This window comes from Leptonychotes weddellii, chromosome 9 (assembly GCF_054177405.1).
Source record: "Leptonychotes weddellii isolate Sample4059 chromosome 9, ASM5417740v2, whole genome shotgun sequence".
Taxonomy (NCBI): Eukaryota; Metazoa; Chordata; class Mammalia; order Carnivora; family Phocidae; genus Leptonychotes; species Leptonychotes weddellii.
In genome coordinates this window covers 21,937,029-21,955,749 of record NC_138377.1, presented here as the reverse complement: position 1 = coordinate 21,955,749, position 18,721 = coordinate 21,937,029, and the positions used below count along the sequence as shown (strand labels likewise).

General features: G+C 51.8%; 2 protein-coding genes and 1 non-coding gene across 7 annotated transcripts in view; 1 reads left to right on the top strand and 2 right to left on the bottom strand.

Moving 5' to 3' along the window:
* VIPAS39 (VPS33B interacting protein, apical-basolateral polarity regulator, spe-39 homolog) overlaps positions 1 to 18,721 on the bottom strand; it is a 47,327-nt gene that overhangs the window by 25,179 nt on the left and 3,427 nt on the right. For 2 of the 4 annotated variants that reach the window (XM_081830145.1, XM_081830140.1), the window contains exons 1-4: positions 18,256 to 18,360; positions 14,182 to 14,273; positions 13,034 to 13,301; positions 12,236 to 12,359 (exon numbers count right to left, since the gene is read on the bottom strand). The gene's annotated coding sequence lies outside the window, so the exon portion shown is untranslated. Of the gene's footprint in view, positions 1 to 12,235; positions 12,360 to 13,033; positions 13,302 to 14,181; positions 14,292 to 18,255; positions 18,361 to 18,721 lie in introns of those variants that run through there. The other 2 variants (XM_081830141.1, XM_081830142.1) reach the window with 2 other exon arrangements.
* On the top strand, positions 222 to 8,636 carry AHSA1 (activator of HSP90 ATPase activity 1). 2 transcript variants are annotated; one of them, XM_081830148.1, is made up of 9 exons: positions 222 to 365; positions 1,968 to 2,158; positions 3,863 to 3,945; positions 4,344 to 4,461; positions 5,548 to 5,636; positions 6,468 to 6,596; positions 7,476 to 7,577; positions 8,078 to 8,129; positions 8,247 to 8,636. In XM_081830148.1, the coding sequence occupies exons 1-9, from the start codon at positions 343 to 345 to the stop codon at positions 8,417 to 8,419; spliced, it is 960 nt and encodes a 319-aa protein (XP_081686274.1). In that variant the 5' UTR covers positions 222 to 342; the 3' UTR covers positions 8,420 to 8,636. The 2 variants fall into 2 exon arrangements, with proteins under 2 accessions (XP_081686274.1, XP_081686273.1); XM_081830147.1 differs by lacking the exon at positions 222 to 365 and adding an exon at positions 387 to 629.
* Positions 14,592 to 14,664, bottom strand: TRNAK-CUU (transfer RNA lysine (anticodon CUU)). Its single transcript has one exon. It is a non-coding gene; the product is annotated as a tRNA-Lys (tRNA).

The following is an 18,721-nucleotide window of genomic DNA, read 5'->3' as shown; positions in this document are numbered from 1 at the left end:
CATGCTGGATATTGTAGCCTTTTCCCCTCCGCCGTCAAGCGTGTTCTGGACGGGACACAGAACTCTTTGACTACAGCTCCCAGAACTCCCAGCTCACCGCGCCTACGTCGTTTCCTTTACTTTTAGCGCGACCTTCCGAGGTTATCCAGCGGGTTACTCAACAAGACTACAATTCCCATGAGGCTCAGCAGGGCCAATTCAGAGGCTAGGGAAACAATGAGACGTATTGTTTGTGGCCTTACGGGTGATGAATGCTTGTATGAGCGGTTGCATTTCGGGCCCCTTTAGGGATAACCCGAGGGAGCCTGAAGGAACTCTAGAAGAGGCACAAGCTAAGGTCCGATGAGGTGGAACGGAAGTACCTGGTGAGAGTGAGGAGGAGCCGGAAGTTAAGGCGGGGAGGGGCGGGGGGTGGAGGGAAAAGCAAGCCAGGAGGTTCTGCAGCCGCTTCTAGTAGTTTCCAGGCGCTGCCGGGCGGCTGGGACCAGGCGGTCCTGAGGCTGTGGCTGTGGCTGCTCGGGAGCTGGTGGCGGTGCGACAGGAGAGCCGATGGCCAAGTGGGGTGAGGGCGACCCACGCTGGATCGTGGAGGAGCGGGCGGACGCCACCAACGTCAACAACTGGCACTGGTGAGGGCCAGCGGGCCAGGCCGCGGGGAGCGCTCCGGCCCGGCCAGGGTTGCGGGTCCCTGGAACCTTGGTCGGAACAAAGCTAGGGCCCGGGGCAGCCGTGCCCGGAGAAGGGGGTGGGTTCTCACTCTGGCAGGGGTCCGTAGTCCCAGGTCCCTCCACGGACCACCACCTGCCTGTGTTTCAGTGTTTGGAGGGCAAGGGGGCGACGGGGAGGGCTGCACCCAGAGGAGGGGTTCCAGAGATACGAGAACATAACCTCCTAGCCGATGCATCCAGCCTGAGCGGGGACATGCTTCCCACACGTGGCCGGAGGAGTCAGTGAGACCCACACCGCCGTGGATTGTGTTGGGAGACTGCCGGGTTAAGCTCGAGGCTGCCGGGCTGGAATTGCTATTTTGCGGCTTACCGGTGAGATTCAGAGTCAGCCCTAAGAGACCGCTGCCTAAGTCTAGAGGGCAAAGGTTTGGAACGTGTCCTGCAGGTGCTGAGAGCTCAGTGATGCTGAAGATGCCATGGCCTCTCACCCGGAACTACTCATTTGGTTGTGTAGTAACTCCCGGGACTGCCCCTGGTTGCTGGGCAATCATAGTTTTATAACATGACCACTTTTAAAAAGCCTCCTCTCCTTTATGAAATTAAAAGTATTTCCTTATCTTTTCACTCCACTGAACTCGGTTCACACTGTCTTTTTACTTTGTTGCAGTTCTTTTCCTGCTGGTTTTTCTACTGTTTGGTACATTGGGAGGCAGAGAGTCATTTTTCTTCTCTGTGTCTCAGCCTGCCTGCTCTCCTCTTAACATACAAAATGTTTGATCTAATTTTTGTTTGTTTTGAAGCCCTGACTTACATTGTTTTCATGGCCATCTAGAGGACACAGTGTGTAGGGGATTTCTAGCACTGCCTGAATTTGACAGGTCAGAACACTGTGCTAATGAGGTCAAGATTATCAGTGTATTACTTCCTGGACTTGATAGCTAGATAGTGCATTCTGCGGCCCACTCTTGTACTCCTGACCTCAGCAAGATGGTCACAGTTTTCCATTTGGTCAAACGGGGGCGCCGTATTTAAGTGTCAGATACTGACCCTAGCACCATCATGCTGAGAAAGGAAAGCATAATTTTCGATTTGACTTGTAACCATTCCATGCAGCCATTGTCTTTATTGACAGTATGGGATTCCTTGTTCTCCTAAAAGAGGATAACGTGTTTGTGGATGTACTGGAGTGGGACTGATTTTTTCAAACTATTTGTCAGGCCTCTTTTAGCCTTGGATTCCCTTGAAAGCAGTCTGTCTTTCATTTGGCTGCTGGTCCATAGCGTTATTTCTGTTTTGCAGGACAGAGAGGGATGCTTCAAATTGGTCCACGGATAAGCTGAAAACACTGTTCCTGGCAGTGCGAGTGCAAAATGAGGAAGGCAAATGTGAGGTGACAGAAGTGAATAAGCTTGATGGAGAGGCATCCATTAACAACCGCAAAGGCAAACTTATCTTCTTTTATGAGTGGAGCATCAAACTAAACTGGACAGGTAAGTCTATGCCAGGCTGTTAGGATAAACGTTAACCGCATTTTGATTGACCTGTTAAGGAGCCGCGGGGAGCAGTTTGGGCAAAGTTAGGAATTCTTCCAGGGAGACAGTGTTGCTTTGGAGTTCCATAGCAATCAGTATTGGGTGCCAAAATTTCTCTGCTGTTTTGGGACACTAAATGCATCTCCTCTCTGGCGGGGTGGGGCGGGGGTCGTCTCAAGTGAAGCAGTTGGGTCACTGAATCTTTGGGCCACATAATATGTTAGGACATTTTATATGAGGTAATATTTCTCAGACTAGCTAACTTTTATCTCTTGGGTGATTGATTTAAAGATGGGAAGGGGGATTTTTTTTGTCGTGATCTTTTTTTACTTTCTCCAGTGTGAATCTACCAGTTTCAACGACTATGCTAATGAAGTTTGTATGTGACTATAATTTGGGGCAGTTTTATTCTCTAGTTTATGTCCCTTCTGTGGTGGTATTGGCAAAGAATTAGAGCCATGTATATGCCCTGTCTAGATGGTCCTAATAGTTGGGAGGCTAAATTTTAAAAGGCACTAAAGCTAAAGGAAGTACATGTAGGGGGCAAAGCATAAAGTAGATTTATGCTTCAATGAGCATTTCTCAAGTAAATGGTAATAAAGAAGGGAAAAGTAAATCTATCTGTTCATGACTTAAAAAAAAAAAAAACTAAAGTATAGTAGTGTGAAAGGACCCTTAGGTGTCCTCTTGCCCAGCCCTCTTTTTATAGATTGAGAAGCTGAGGTCGAGAGAAGTGAAGATAAGTGTCTTGTTGGTTAATTTTGAAATACAGTCAGTTCTGCTATAACGTCACCCATGTGTTCTAAAAATCACCATACTGTGCGAAATTGCTCAACCAAAACCACAGGGTTTATAGGGAAGACAGGGTTAGGGACAGGACAGAACGCCCAAAACCTTCATCGGTGACATGTTTTTTAAATGTAGAAATGTAAAAATTGATAGCACAGTTCTACACATGTTAGATGGGAAGATATACATTAAAAATACAGTAAACGTGCCACTTTACCTTGAAAAAGACCCAAAGTTCACTTGTGAAAGTGGGCATCAGAAGGGTTGCAGCATGCAGGTTATTGTGAATTGGCGGAAGGAGGGTCAGCTGAAATCAGAGGGAACGTTATAACACCAGTGTGGGTGGCTCGTAACACAGGGGGAACTGAGGTTGCTAGTAGATAAATGTTTGGGAAGTGTGTGTCTGTGTATTCCTGTGCAGCTCCTTTCAGCTGGGTGCAGTTTTGTGTGTGTTCACCTAGTGTTTCTCATGGAAGAAATCCCGTATTAGCAAGCGTGACATTCATGCTGTGATCAGATTGTCCCCTAATATGTCAATCACACTGGAACAAACTTCATTTTCAGAACAAGCATCTTAGCAGAACTGACTGCTTTGATTATCGACCCAAATTCTCCCTGGCAGAATTCACGCTAGTGCCACATCCACGTAGCTCTTAGTCCGCTACAGTAATAACACAGTTGGTCTCAGCAAATTTAATGAGGAAAGACGTTTCTTCTGGGGAAGGGGGGGAGGGCTGATTGCATCTGGCATTCTCTCAGAATAAAGAGGGTCAGTTCAGTATTTCAAAAGAAGTAAAAGCAGAGGAGTAGGTAGGACTCCAGAGCAGACTTTGCCTGCAGGAGAGACTAATGACATTGCGTTGTTTTTGACAGGTACCTCTAAGTCTGGAGTGCAGTACAAGGGACATGTGGAGATCCCCAATTTATCTGATGAAAACAGTGTGGATGAAGTAGAGGTTTGTGCTTCCTAATTCCTCATCTGAGTCTTCCACATCCTCTATTCTCAGATGAGAAAAATGACCTATCATTCAAGATGAAAGCCCAGGCTGGGTTCCAGCCTTCAGAACCTCAGTCTGCAGATGATTTTCTAGGTCTGTGATGCCACTGGGAGCTTCCAGCACAGCTGGTGCTTATTTAATTACTGTTTTAGCTAGTAACTTGGGTTCTAACGTTAGCCACCATGGCTTTGGCAGAGAGAACTCGAGAAGGAGCACTCATAGGGATTGGAAAAATGCCCCAACCCTCACGCATTTCCTTTGGAAATGTCAGCGGTTATCTGATTGCGCAGCACCCACATTCCACATTGTGGGTGCCCCTCAAGTTATTTACCACCTACTTCTGATCTTTCACTCAGATTAGTGTGAGCCTTGCCAAAGATGAGCCTGACACAAATCTCGTGGCCTTAATGAAGGAAGAAGGGGTGAAACTTCTAAGAGAAGCAATGGGAGTTTACATCAGCACCCTCAAAACAGGTATCCCTTGAGTAGTTATGTATGCCTTGAGGAAGTAGTCCCCCCGCCAACCCCCGGCCATCAGACTGCTGAGTAAGGGGCCTGACAGACCTTTCTTTGCCAAATGAATAAAGATTTTGCGGGAGGGGGCTTATTTCATCTCCAAGTCAGTCTATAAACTCAGTAAGGGAAAGATCTAGAGATGGGTTGTCTGATATATTGACTATTGAGCTCTTGAAATGTGGCTTAGTCCAAATTGAGTTGTGCCATGAGTATAAAATACAGTGGGTTTTGAAAACTTGGTACAAAAAAAAGAATGTGAATGATGAGTAGCTTTTTTATGTTGATAACCGTGAAATGATAGTTTGGAAATATTGCATTCAATATATTATTAAAATTAATTTCACTTGTTTGTTTTAACGCTGTAATGTGGCTAATGTAAAATTCTGTGTGAGGCTGACCCTGTATTTCTGTTGGACAGTGCTGATGTAAAGACTTGGCATCGCCTAGACTCACTGAGCACAGTCCTGGCCTATCTTTGATGCGCATTCGCCAGGGACACTTCGGGGGTCGTTAGGTAGCAGTTAGCTGAGCTCTCCCCTTAGAATTCCAGTTTGGCCCGTGTGTTCTGATCTTGGTGTTGGAGTACATAGCAGGGCTGTCGGGGGACCAGCGTAGAAGGGCCACCTCTCCTGGTGGGAGCACTTGCTCTGGTACCGTTAACTAACTGTGGTTGCTCTGTAGAGGTGAGGCAGAGTGGGGAAGGGACTACGTCTGCATCTGTGGGCGTCTCGCCCTCTTGAAGTCATTGCAAGTGCCACTACCGTCACTCGCTCCCATCCAAAGTAGGTCTCATGTACATTTGACAAGTTGTAATGCTTCTAATGGAGTCGGGTTCAAGACAATCCAAGTTAACACTCTGTCCTGCAGCATACGCTCAGATACCTGTCTGGCATAGACCAAAGGTAAAGGCATGAAGTAGATAGACTCTTTCTCTGTTGTTACCTCATTCTGGGGCAAGATGGCCATGTTTGTCAAACTCTAAAGAAGCCCCAAATCTCAGCTACTGAGAAATAACTTCCAGGAGCGGCAATTTTATCTTTTCAGAGTTCACGCAGGGCATGATCTTGCCTACGATGAACGGAGAGGCCGTAGACCCAACCGGGCAGCCAGCACTGAAAACTGAGGAGTGCAAGGTAAATAAATGCTGTTTCCATGTGCTTTTCTCTCTGACCTTAACCTCCAAGCCAGAGCAGCATGTGATCTGCCCGTGGTGCTTTTCGCAGTCCGCAGTATGTGGTTGGTTGTCCCTTTTCAACCTGGTTTTTATTCATTTAGAGCAGACCCCTAGAGCAGATGGAAGCTTTCGGGGCTTCTGAGTTTGACTCTTGATTGCATTTAACACCAGTTAGGAGGTTATGAGCACAGGATAGGGTTTACCTTATATGTGGTCTCGATATTCCTTCTGACTGGGGTGTTGCTATTTCCGACTTTGATACTGGACGTCTCCTGAAGGTATTAGGCTTAGGTCACTACATTGACCTGTCAGAAAATTGATTGACTTCACCACATTTGCAGGGCCAGCAAATATTCTTTGTGGCGATGGAACGTGTGTGGTTCAGGCTCAGCACTTGGTCTGCTGCCCTGTTGCCCTTTTGTCAGCACAGCAAAGGGAGTCCCGGGGGGAAGGTGGCTGCTTCCAGCTATTTAAGCACAGACTTTTTCTTTGAGAATTACACTGAGTGCCTCAGAAATACCTCATGATTTGCCACGTTCTTTGGTCAGTGGGGTTTTCAGTGAGTATCTCCTTCACAACAACCTGGAGTGTTGTTTTCAGTGGGAATTGAGGATATTCTGGGCAAGTCCCCCTCCTGACTGAAACATCCATACACGTCCCTCGAAGCCCCTGGGACAGTTATCGCTAGAGGCAGAGACGTTTGTGAGGATGAATAACAGGCCTGTCCTGGAAGCCATGTTAGTGCAGGTTTCCCCATCCCTCTAAACCTTTTTCACTGCCGCCTCCACAGGCTAAGTCTGCTCCTTCAAAAACCCAGGCCAGACCTGTTGGTGTCAAAATCCCCACTTGTAAGATCACCCTTAGAGAAACCTTCCTGACCTCACCAGAGGAGCTCTATAGAGTCTTTACCACCCAAGAGGTAAGTGTAATCCTGTCCTTCAGGCCTCAGGGCATCTGTTCTGGGTGACTTGGGTTGTGGGCACATCCCCTGTGTGTGCAGAGCAGGTACTGAAAAGCAGATGTTGTGAGGTTTTCCTCCTACAGGCAGAGGCAAAGGGAAAGCCCTTCTGTTCAACCTACGCAGCAATAGTGGACATGCGTTCTTTTTCCTCCCGTATACTAGTTTTGGGTGGTGTGAGTGGGCACCACTAGAAGCATTCTTGTTAGAAAAGGGAATGGAGGGGCGCCTGGCTGGCTCTGTCGTTAAGCGTCTGCCATGCTCAGGTCATGATCCCAGGGTCCTGGGATCTGAGCCCCACATCGGGCTCCCCCTCAGCGGGAAGCCTGCTTCTCCCTCTCCCGCTCCCCCTGCTTGTGTTCCCTCTCTCTCAGTGTCTCTGTCAAATAAATAAAAATCTTTAAAAAAAGAAAAAAGGGGGCGCCTGGGTGGCTCAGTTGGTTAGGCGACTGCCTTCGGCTCAGGTCATGATCCTGGAGTCCCGGGATCGAGTCCCGCATCAGGCTCCCTGCTCGGCGGGGGGTCTGCTTCTCCCTCTGCCCTCTTCCCTCTCGTGCTGTCTGTCTCTCATTCTCTCTCTCTCAAATAAATAGATAAAATCTTTAAAAAAAAAAAAAAGAAAAGAAAAAAGGGAATGGATCTGAAGGAATGGCACCCTGGATTCACAAAGCATTACTGAAGTCAAAGCCTTGAGTAGTAGCTGTTCCTTTGTAGTGGCACAGAGTCGATCCTGGTCGTTGGGCAAAGGGGTGCCTTTTGGAAATGAGAGCTGAGGTGTGCAAGGATCAGCGGGTCCCACTGAGAGGGACGTCTTCTTCCTACCTCCTTTTTTCCCCACAGCTCGTTCAGGCCTTTACCCACGCTCCCGCAATGTTAGAAGCAGACAAAGGTGGGAAGTTTCACCTGGTAGATGGCAACGTCTCCGGGGAATTCACTGATCTGGTGAGTGCCCGCTAGCCCCAGACCCAGGATGTAGTCTCTGCTCAGAAGAATATATTGTTCCTTCTTTTTTCGGCTCTGTAGACAAAATGGAATCTGTCCAGTTAGTAAAAGCTCATTTTTGATTTTCAAAAGAACGTTGCAGTTAAATTCTCTTGCTTTCCTCGGATTTTTTTCCTTAGTGGAATAAAATTAGTTCTTCCTGAAGAGATCCTTTGTGGAAGAGGGGTCATATATATGGGTGGGTGGTGGCTTTCCATTGGCAGCACTGAAATGTCCCCTGGGCACAGCTGACCCAACCCAGCTTTGGCGTAAGGGGAGAAGTGGGGCTGGGGTTGGTGCAGAAGCCACCAGTATGTGGTCCGTGGTCGTCCGCTTTGTGCCCCTCAGTGGTAGAGCCGCACAGATGGTAGACTCCGTCCGAAAGGCAGATGGCTGCTCCCAGTCAGCATCGGGGACATGGGGCTCCACACAGCACAGACTGATGTCCCTGATTACTTTAGGTCCCTGAGAAACTGATCGTGATGAAGTGGAGGTTTAAATCTTGGCCAGAAGGTAAGTACACGGATTTGCCCGTGGCTGTTAGCCTCAGAACTCGTTCTTTTCCCCTCGTCTCAAATCCTGATGGAAACCCTGGATCTGACCCCTCCCTCCTGTCTTGCCTGTCCCCAGGGCACTTTGCCACCATCACCCTGACCTTCCTGGACAAGAACGGAGAGACGGAGCTGTGCATGGAAGGCAGAGGCGTCCCGGCCCCCGAGGAGGAGCGAACGCGGCAGGGCTGGCAGCGGTACTACTTCGAGGGCATCAAACAGACCTTCGGCTACGGCGCTCGCTTATTTTAGGGCTGGCAGCAGTGGGCGGCCTGCCCCCTCAGGCCAGCCCTCTCCTGTTGGGGCTTGGGACTCCCAGGATGGCACCATCCCAACCACTAACTTGGGGCTGGGGCCCCTTCCCTCCACGTATACCTGGGGTTTGTGCATGTTTTCTGCTGGGTGGGATCAGAGGGCGATTTCTCTTTTATGTGTACATACGCTAAATAAACGTAATTTAAAAAACGTGCACAGCTGGAAGCCTGTATCGATGGGGTGGCTGGTGTTCATGAGTTCCCTTGAAGATACTGAATTAAAGGGGAAAAAACAAGCCCCAGGCTTTGTTTACGTTCTGGCCGAGGGCAGAGAAATGAGGGAAGCCGGCTTCTGACCAGCATTCCTGCGGACTGCAGACTGGTACAAAGCCGCTGCCCGCCCTCACGGACAGAAGACGGGCTGGGGGGTGCTCTGGGGTAAAGCGTGCCAAGAAACCTTCCTGCTGGCGGAGGTGGCATCCTGGGCTCTCCTCTCTGTGTGGCCTCGGAACTCCTCCTGCAGGAACAGGTGAGCACCAGGTGCTGCTGTGAGCTGTGGCAGAGGGGAACTGTGGGCCTCAGGGTCACGGCTCCGGCTTCCTGAGCGGTTACCAGGTACCGGACGCTAAGTAGCCCCCTGGCATTAGCTCATGTGATCTCCATAATAGCCTTGGGGAAAAGATACTACCAGCATTTTCTGTTGCATAAGAATCTAAATCTTGCTTTTCTTCAGTAATATCCCAGACCCTGCAACTGCCATTTAGCAGAGTTGAGATTGGGAACAAGGACTGTAACTTGCAGGGCCGGTGCTTGAGTCTAAACCACTGTCTACTGCCCTTGTCGCTGGGTTCATCCCCTCAGCTGCTAGTGTGCCAGGCATCCCTCCTGGAGTAAAAACTTCCAGGCCTCTTACTAGTCCCAGAAAGAAAACATCAGTGTTCTTGTTAAAGAGTATTTTTTAAATACCTGGTTCCACTAAACAGGTTTACAGAGCACTGACCAAGTAGCAGGGATATGTTCAAATGGGGCAGGAGAAGCCAGCTCCCCCCCACCCCCGGGGCCGGAGAGGGTCACTTTCCTGGACCAGCCCCGCCCCGGCCTCCTGCGTCCCCGGGGACTTGGAGCCTGCTAACCCAGACACTCGGCCTCCTGCAGGCACAGCTATTTCCTTCATCTATTTTTGCCCCTTTTGTTAGGTGGCAGCGGGGCCTGCAGGCTAATCCTACCAGTGTGACTTGGCCACAACATTGTAGTTAAAGCAGAAAACCAGTACTGATGGGGATCATTTAGACCCCTGAAAGCCACTTTTGGCTTGAATTACTCAAAGGAGTGGTGGACGGAACTAATTCGCATCTAATTTGGCATTAGATCTGCCTCCTGGGGGGTCCAAAAAGATGCCTTTTGATAAAGAAACCTGGATGGTAGCTTGAATCAAATCTAGGGGCCCCTCCTAACAGACTCCTCCTCCTCAGAGACCAGTGACAAAAAAGGAGCCCTTTCATACCTGGCTGGAGAGTCCACCAATTCGATAAGAGTTCTCGAAAAAAATCTGAAGCAGAGATCACAAACACCTTAATAAAAACAAAAGCATCGGGCAAATCACCTGCCCCATGACACGCTCAGTGACAGTTCACATCCCCAGTGCTGACAATGACTGTTCCAGGTTTTACCACTGCCATTTTACTGATCGCATTTTTGAGCCTAAAAAGCAGAACGACAGAGCTAAAAACATAACTATGGACTTGACTGGACTTGGGTGGAATTGTGCCCCTTCCTAACGGATGGGGCAAATTCTCTCTCCTGTATAATGGGTACAATAGGTACCTTATCAGAGCATTAGGACACCTAGAGAAGCACCGGCACTTGGTGGCATTTGGCAAACATCCCCTAATAACGGCTGGGCTCCAGAGCCCAAGCGTCTTCCCTGGAGCAAGAATATTTTGAAAAGCTAGTTAATTGGCCAAATTGCAAATCACAGGCCAAGGACTCACCTCATTCAGAATCACCTGGGGGACCCTGTTAAATTCAGCAAATTTTGGGGCGCCTGGGTGGCTCAGTCGTTAAGCGTCTGCCTTCGGCTCAGGTCATGATCCCAGGGTCCTGGGATCGAGCCCCGCATCGGGCTCCCTGCTCCGCGGGAAGTCTGCTTCTCCCTCTCCCACTCCTCCTGCTTGTGTTCCCTCTCTCGCTGTCTCTCTATCTGTCAGATAAATAAATAAAATCTTTAAAAAAAAAAAAAAAAATTCAGCAAATTTTATGGACTCCGCCCCCAATTGATTCTGACTCAGTGTGGGGTGTAGCCCATGTTTAATAAATACTGCAGGTGATACTGAGGTCAGGATGCAATTTGAGAAGCACCCCAACCCATTAAGAAAATCTAATTGTAGGGGCGCCTGGGTGGCTCAGTCGTTAAGCGCCTGCCTTCGGCTCAGGTCATGATCCCAGGGTCCTGGGATCGAGCCCCGCATCGGGCTCCCTGCTCCGCAGGAAGCCTGCTTCTCCCTCTCCCACTCCCCCTGCTTGTGTTCCCTCTCTCACTGTGTCTCACTCTGTCAAATAAATAAATAAAATCTTTAAAAAAAAAAAAAAAAAAGAAAATCTAACTGTAATGGAGAAACCCAAAGAAGCACATTTGGGACCTTTTTGTGACTAACGGGACAAAGGCTCTGACACGTTCTGTCTTCCAGCAGACAAGGGAAGTCAGCAGGATCTGGCAGGGTTCGTACCACTGGTTGTTTTAAACCCTGGCAAGAATTCAACCTGACTGGTCTTGCCTGACCTAGGACCCTTTAGGAGATACACCAGACAGAGGAAAACGGGACAAACCATCCTGGTGACTGGGCGGTGGTGGTGTTCATGCTGGATGCATGGCCACAGAGGGCTCCCGGGGTTTGGGACAGGAAGAACAGCGAGTCAAGACATTGACCTCACCAACACTGGACCCGAACAGGGGGAGGGGGGCCTCTCCTGGGCCTGGCACTGGCCATGCCTGAAATCCTCCCTTTAACAGGGTCAGGGACTTCTCCATCACTGTTTCTCCCCACACACACACCTGTGCCCTGAGCCCGCAGCCACCTGCACGGCGCTTCTTTCTCCTTTGTCGAATTTGAATAAACACCATTTTACAGCTGACCTGCTCTCCAGCCCCTTCAAGGCTCCTTTCCAACTCCCTTTATCTTCTGTCATCTGTGGCCTGGCATGGTAGCAATTTCACCTGTCACTTAGATTACAGATCAAAAAAGTGGCCAGCTAAACTCAGTTTGGGTAATAGACAACCACTAGGTACAGATTAAGTTTAGACAATGTGTTTAAGTGTCAAGTTATATTAGAGAGGAGGGGAATTAGCAGATTCCTATGAAAACAGACTCTGGGATGTCTTTATCGTCTTATTTAATAAAAAGTTTCTGCTGGGGCACCTGGGTGGCTCAGTTGGCTGGGTGGCCAATTCTTGATTTCAGCTCTGGTCATGATCTCAGGGTCCTGGGATCGAGCCCCCTGTCGGGTTCCCCACTCAGCATGGAGTCTGCTTGGGATTCTCTCTCCCTCTCCCTCTGCTCCTCCCCCCACTCTCTCTCTCTCTCTCAAATAAATAAATTTGAAAATTTATTTAAAAAATAAATAAAAACAGTTTCTGTTAAAAGATAATTAAAATATGCCTGTGCTAATAATCATGTCGATTGCCCCAGACAAGAGAAGGGGAGTGAACTTGGATCCCATCTGGTGACGTGAGACCTGGCCCTCTCTGGCCCTGTAATATTTTAGTTGCACCGCAGTATTTTTAGAGTGTGGTCCAGGACCAGACTAATAAACTTACCTCTAGGTATGATGGTTATGGAAACATCTGGCTCTCCGAGCATCTCCAGGTGGTGGCTTGGGACACATCTTGTCTCATCCTACTTCCCGATATGTCTCTGTTCTTCCCCAAGTGCCAGGAGTGTCTGGTAAGGGTACAGGTCCACTTCTGTCATCTTACAGGTATAGTCCTTTGGGCAACTCTGCGTCGGATCCCCTGGGCGCAAACCACTTTGTCTGGAGTGCATGCCATTTACCGCTGACTTAGAAGTCCTCCCGTCCCCAAGAACTAGCGAATGTGCCCCTGAGGTCCGGCCAGCACCTCCCCGCCTCCCAGGCAACGCCGTACAAGTGTGAGTAGGGATAACTCACATCTACATCCAACCTCTGCACTCCAGGAGCCCCGCCCGCCCAGCTGGGTGAAGGAGTCACAAACACAACCATGGCTTGGGTTGGGCTGCAAACAGGGCTCCCTACACATCTGCTGAGGCTCCCAGTTCTTCATCAGACAGAATTTGAAAATAAAGTGCTTTATTCTGGAAGCCCCTGCAGCTCACGAAGCTTCTCCTCTCGTTTGGTCTTTATGACAGCCCTGCCAGGGCCGTCTGTCCCTCGCCATGGGCTAGAAAACATGGGCTCAGGGGGCCACGTGCCCTGCTCAGTCTGTGGCTAGTAAGTGGATGAGCAGTACTCCCACTACTCCATCTTCTGTGACCCCGAACAGGACCCCCGCCCTGCAAGGAATATAGGATGGGAACACTGTTCATCCCAGCTCCTCTCCAGGGGTCCACTGGGCCCACAGCCCTCCTGTAGCTCTTACCTGGATATTGGGGTTTGGGGCACTCACGTCTGTGTTGGCCAATCCTGGCAGCTTCTGCAGCTCAAGCAGCAAGGAAGTGTCCTCCAGGGTCCTGGGAGGGGCCGCCTTGTCTGGGCTCAGGGCTGCCGGCTCACTGAGAGCCCGGCGCCTGTGACGGCATGGCCCTGCCTGAAGGCCCTACGAACGCTGCCAGATCCTGCTGACTTCTGGGGAGCAGTGGGTTCCCCTCTTCTTCCCTAGGAGAGCCAGGATCTGGGAAGGCTGATACCTGAAGGAGAGAGAGGGGGAGGGAGGGGTGATTGGAATCAGGGCTTGCCCCAAGTGGACTTGAAGAGGGGGATTCAGGAGCCCTGGGGTCTGTCCAGGTCACAACCCCCCCGCCATGTGACTATGTATCTGAACATACCTGCTTTACCACCTCAGAGGGTGAGTGAGGCCATGTCCACAGACTGCTTGGACAGACGGTGCCCACATGAGGCATGACAGGGGCTAAATGAGGTTTCTACACATGGAAGAGACACAAGCCAACCTCCTCATTTTACAGATGAAAAAAACTGAGGTCTAGAGAGGGAAGCATGTGTTTCCAAGTGCAGTTAGCAGACCACACGCTCTTGCCTGGGAAACAGACAGCGGGCCTCCCGAGTCAGGGCAGGAAGGCCCAGAAAGGCCCACAGGGAAGTGAGGGCAGACCTGGGCTCTCCCCCAGCAGGCTCCCCGGCCACCCGCCCTCCCAAGCCGTCCACGTGGGGGCTGTATTCCTTAGCATCCCTGACCACTGCTACCTTCCTTCCTCCAACTGCCCACCTGGGGCCCATTCCAGGGGCTGGTATGGCTGTCTGTCTGCCAGTTAATTCTCTCCACCAGCCAGTGCCCCTGCGGGGTCCACACCCGGACCGTCCCTGCTTCTGCTCAGATAGTAAGTGAAAGACCCTGGTTGTCTCTGACTCCAGCTGCAGCCCTCACCTGCTCAGACAGTGGGACACTAGGGTGGCCGTCCACCTACTTGCAGGCTGCAGCCATTACTCAGGTCTCCACAACAGGACAGAAAGAGCACTGTCCAGAGCTGCCTTTATGAGCCTCAGGGGCTGGGAGCCTGTGGATCCTGCCCCACTCAGTCCACAGCTTTGACCCCCTCTCCCACCTCCTACCTGAAACGGTGTGAAAAAACACAGGTCTGGATGGTCAGATTAGCTTGGGTTCAAATCCCAGCTCTGCCTCTTACTAGCTCATTCAACTTGATCTGCAAAATGAGGATAATTCCTACCTGGAAGGATTGTCAGAATTTTATTTATCAAACATTTCCCCAGCATCTGTGTGCCAGGCACTTTTCTAAACACTTAATCACTCATGTCATCCTCCCAACAACCCTCAGAGGTAGGTGCTAGCTATCATCCCCATGGAAATGGACAATGGAGGCTAAAGCACAGAGAGGGCAAGTAACTTGCCCAAGGTCACACGGACATTTAGTGGTAGAGCCAGGATTTGAACCAGACAGCCTGGGCCCAGAGCCCACACTCTTCTTTTTTTTTTTTAAGATTTTATTTTTAAGTAATCTCTACACCCAACGTGGGGCTCGAACCCACAACCCTGAGATCAAGAGTCACACGCTCTACCAACTGAGCCGGCCAGGCGCCCCAGAGCACATACTGCTAACTGTTATTATTGGACAGTACAGGCAAGAGTGTGGAGAGTCTACTTCACAAATCAGGGGCTTACTCAGTCTAGTTTCTCACTATGACTTTCTTTGCTTGGGTTGGAAAAGAGAATCAGAACCTTCAGTCTCTCCCCTTTCGCCTCTCCCTGCAGGGATCCGCAGACGCCCGGCTCCAAGGCTCCTGCATTAATCACTGTGGGAGCGCGGTGGGAGCCTGGCCCTGGAGTCAGCAGCCGAGTCAAAGGGCTCTGGTCTGAACAGCCAGGCTGGACGAGCAGAGATGGACAGCCGAGTAACAGAGCAACTCAGCCCCTTCGCTGACCAGTCCCGGAGGCCTGGCACATCCCCATGGGCAGCCTTCCTGGCAGCTCCCAGCCACGAGGCCACCAAAGCCCTAACTGGCCCTGTGACGTGGCTTAGCGGCTCCCCTGTCTGCTGCCTCTGGGGCCCAGGGACAGACAGTTTCAGGACAGCAGGACGTCAGGGCCTGCAGCTGCTCTGGCTGATGCGGAGGTCCCTGCGCTGCGAGCAGTTAGGCAGTAGTTCTCAGCTGAGGACATTTGGCCAGGTCTGGAGACATTTGTGGTTGTTGCAACTGGAGAGGGGGTTGCTACTGGCACCTTGTGGGTGAGGCTAGAGATCCGACGACACACAGGACAGCCCTCGTACAAATCATCCAGCCCAGAATGTCAACAATGCTGCGGTTAAGAAGCCCTGCCCTCGGGGGGCCTGGCTGGCTCAGTCGGTAGAGCACGTGACTCTTGATCTCTCGGGATCATGAGTTTGAATCCCATACTGGGGGTAGAGATTACTTAAATACATACATACATACGTAAACTTAAAAAAAAGAAAAAAAGAAACCCTGCTTAAAGTCAGGCCGCTTAGGTCTGAATCCCCAGATAGCCTGGCTTCTGACCTGTGGGACCCTGACGGGGGACATAACCTCTGTTAGCATCCTTTTTTTTTTTAAGACTTGATTTATCTATTTGACAGAGACACAGCGAGAGAGGGAACACAAGCAGGGGGAGTGGGAGAGGGAGAAGCAGGCTCCCCACCGAGCAGGGAGCCCGATGCGGGGCTCCATCCCAGGACCCCGGGATCATGACCTGAGCCGAAGGCAGACGCTCAACGACTGAACCATCCAGGCGCCCCCTCTGTGAGCATGCTTATCTGTAAAATGGGGAACAGTGATGGGAAAGAGCTGGTTATCCAGCAGGTGCTTGGAATGTGCGTTTCCAGCCCTCTTCAACCTCTCCACTCCGGGTGCCCAGGTGGACCAGATGATGAGCAGAGGCCATAGAAAACCCCGGCTAACCATCCCAGCCACACATGCCCCCCTTCTCTGGAGCTGCTCCTGGGGGCCCCTGCCCCGTGTTTCAGGCTCCAGGGAACCCCAGGAGTGGAGTGGAGGGGGGACACCCATCTTAGTTTGTTCCTTCAGAAGCCAACCCTGACACAAGAATTCAAGGGCAAGTCGTTCCTTTGGAAGGTGATCCCAGGAGACAGGAGCAGGGAGAGGGGGCATGAGTCAGGGACAGGAAGCAGCTAATACAGAATGCTCCCAGGTTAGTGACCCCGGGGGGCAAGTGGGGCTCAGTCCCATCGGGTGTCTCAGCTTTTCCCCAGAAGTGGGGGGGCTGGGCTACGTACCTACAAGCCCCGCCGGTCACTGGTTGAGGGCTGCCGGGGGGAGGGGAGGATTTGCTCCCCGGGCGCCTTAGGCTTGCCGTGACAGCTCAGAGCAGGCCCTAGTGGCAGTGACAGCCGTCCGGCGGCCGGACACCGGCAACTGGAAGAAAGGGCTGCAGAGATCCGGGCAGAGCCCCCCCGCGCCCTGCCGCGCCAGAGCTGGGTGAGCTCATCTTCCCTCCCAGGCCTGGGCCAGGCCCTTTAGGTGCCTCTGTCACCCCAGCTAGACTGCAGGCAGGACTTCGAGTCTGCTTCGTCCCTGCTGTAGCCTGAGCCTAGCACAGTGCCCGGCATATACAGCAGGAGCTCAATCAATCACTGCCGAGTGACTGAACGAACACTCGTGACCCCGAGGGCTGAATGTGACCCTCTCTGTGTTAATGATGAGCCTACAGAGGCTCAGACGGGGTCAGGGACTGACGTGAGGTCACCAAGGTTACCGTATCGAGCCCGGGTTCAAACTCAGCTCTGGCTGATCTCAGTGCCCATGCCTGGGTGCACACACACGTGTGTGGACACACACGACGACAACCTCCACGAGCAACCGTGTCTGTATTCACAAAGCACTTCCGTTTTTGTCATCTTGCTGGCCACAAAATGGAGTGGTAACGGGGGTGGGCTGGAGGCCACTCGGCCCGGGTTCCAATTCCGACTTGTGCACTTCCGAGCTGTGCGACCTTGGGCAGGTTAACTTAATTGGCCTTAAACTCAGCCTCCATAAATTAAGGAAACAGCAGTCTCTGTCTTGTATGGTTGTTGAGTTAGAACGAGGGCTGCCTCAAACATGGCCAGTGTGCAGTGAACCTTACCTAGAGGTGGTGACAGATGGTTTTGAGAGAGAGACCCTGTCACCAGGCACCGTTAGTTCTTTACATCTTGGTTGGTCTGAAGTCCCCAGCACCACCACTGACGTGGGAACTCCGGGGGGCGTATTCCCTCGGCCTGAATTCTGAGGCTCCAGAACCTTTAAGAACACCTGTCCTATCCCACAGGACCGCCGCCCCCATCTGTTAGCCTCGCACGTGGAGTTTCGCACAGGCACAAATACCCAAGTCCGTTCTTTGGGGGAATGGTGTCAATGCCCAGATAGACATGAGATATGTAGACATATACCAAGATCTATGCCCCCGCCCCCCCACACGCATCCTCCCAGGCTTGGCCAGGCAGCCCTTGACCCACGTGCTTCCAGTCAACAGAAAAGCCCTTCCTGCACCACATGAGCCCACCGCTAAGCTGCTTCAGCCCCCTCAGTTCCCCCGGCCTCCCTTCCCTCTGCCGCAGGGCTCAGGAACTTGCTCTGGATAATGAACCCCGCGGCCAGGTGCAGCCCGGGACCCCGCTCCCCGCAGCCCCAGCAGTCCACACCCATGCATACAGAGCCAGGCCGCGCACGCAGTCACCTTGGCCTCCCATGAGGGGCTGGAGACCTAGGGCTCAACAGCACCTGCCTCTTCAGCCAGGCCAGAGGACCCCAGGCAGAGGAGGGGGCTGGACTTCACCCTCCAGCCCTCCCGGCCCCCAGCAGAGACCTCAGGGCTCCTCGCTGTCATGAGAGTACTAGTGACGGGGCTGACTGCACGCTGGGTGCCCTGTGTCCTTGCACAGGCTGGGCATCCGACTGACTGCTCTGAGAGGCCCCACCTTCTCATTCTGCACTGTGCCCCCCCAACTACGTAGTCAGTGCTGCCAAGCACGCTCACTGGATTCTCACGCCCCTTGGGGCAGGTGCTCACGTCCTCCTCACTTCGTAGACGAGGCAGCCGAGGAGCAGACAGGTGAGGTAATTTGGCTGGGGTCACCCAGGACTCGAGGCAGATGGTCTGGCTGGAGGGGCTGTGCCTTAACCCTGTGCTTTGCCAACTCCGAGCAAGGGCTGTACCTTCTGGTTCGCGGACCGCCGCTCGGGTGCGGAGTGTGCCGAATAACCAAAACACTAGAGCAGGATGTTCTGCTTCTCACATCCATCTTTCCGTTTGATCTTCGCAACAATCCAGTGAGAGGCAAAGGGGAGGAACAAGATAGGGAGACCGAGAGCCAGTGAGGAGAGGACTTGCCTGGGACGACCAAGCAGCCCAGCCTCCTGGCCCTCGTTCCTATTCTTCCCTTTCTCCCTCAACCAGCTCTCCGGTAGTTCCAAATTCTGAGCAGGAAGAATGGTCTGGAGGGAGATTGATGGTCACAGTCAAGGTCCAAGGAGGTAGCCAGCTGCCAGGGGACACTGGGGGTGAAGTAACAGGCTTGGCATCACACACACCTGCGTGACCCTCACTCACTGACTGGGCTAGGAAGTGGGCACACCCCAACCAAAGAAAACCGACCTGCAGGAAAATATCTGCTTCTTGGTG

What these genes read in the sequence shown, in the direction of transcription:
- AHSA1 (XM_081830147.1), top strand. Translation starts at nt 550, where the DNA reads ATGGCCAAGTGGGGTGAGGGCGACCCACGCTGGATCGTGGAGGAGCGG. An exon ending in CCGGGGAATTCACTGATCTG is followed by an intron (nt 7,578 to 8,077) that starts GTGAGTGCCCGC and finishes TGATTACTTTAG; the next exon opens with GTCCCTGAGAAACTGATCGT. An exon ending in GTTTAAATCTTGGCCAGAAG is followed by an intron (nt 8,130 to 8,246) that starts GTAAGTACACGG and finishes GCCTGTCCCCAG; the next exon opens with GGCACTTTGCCACCATCACC.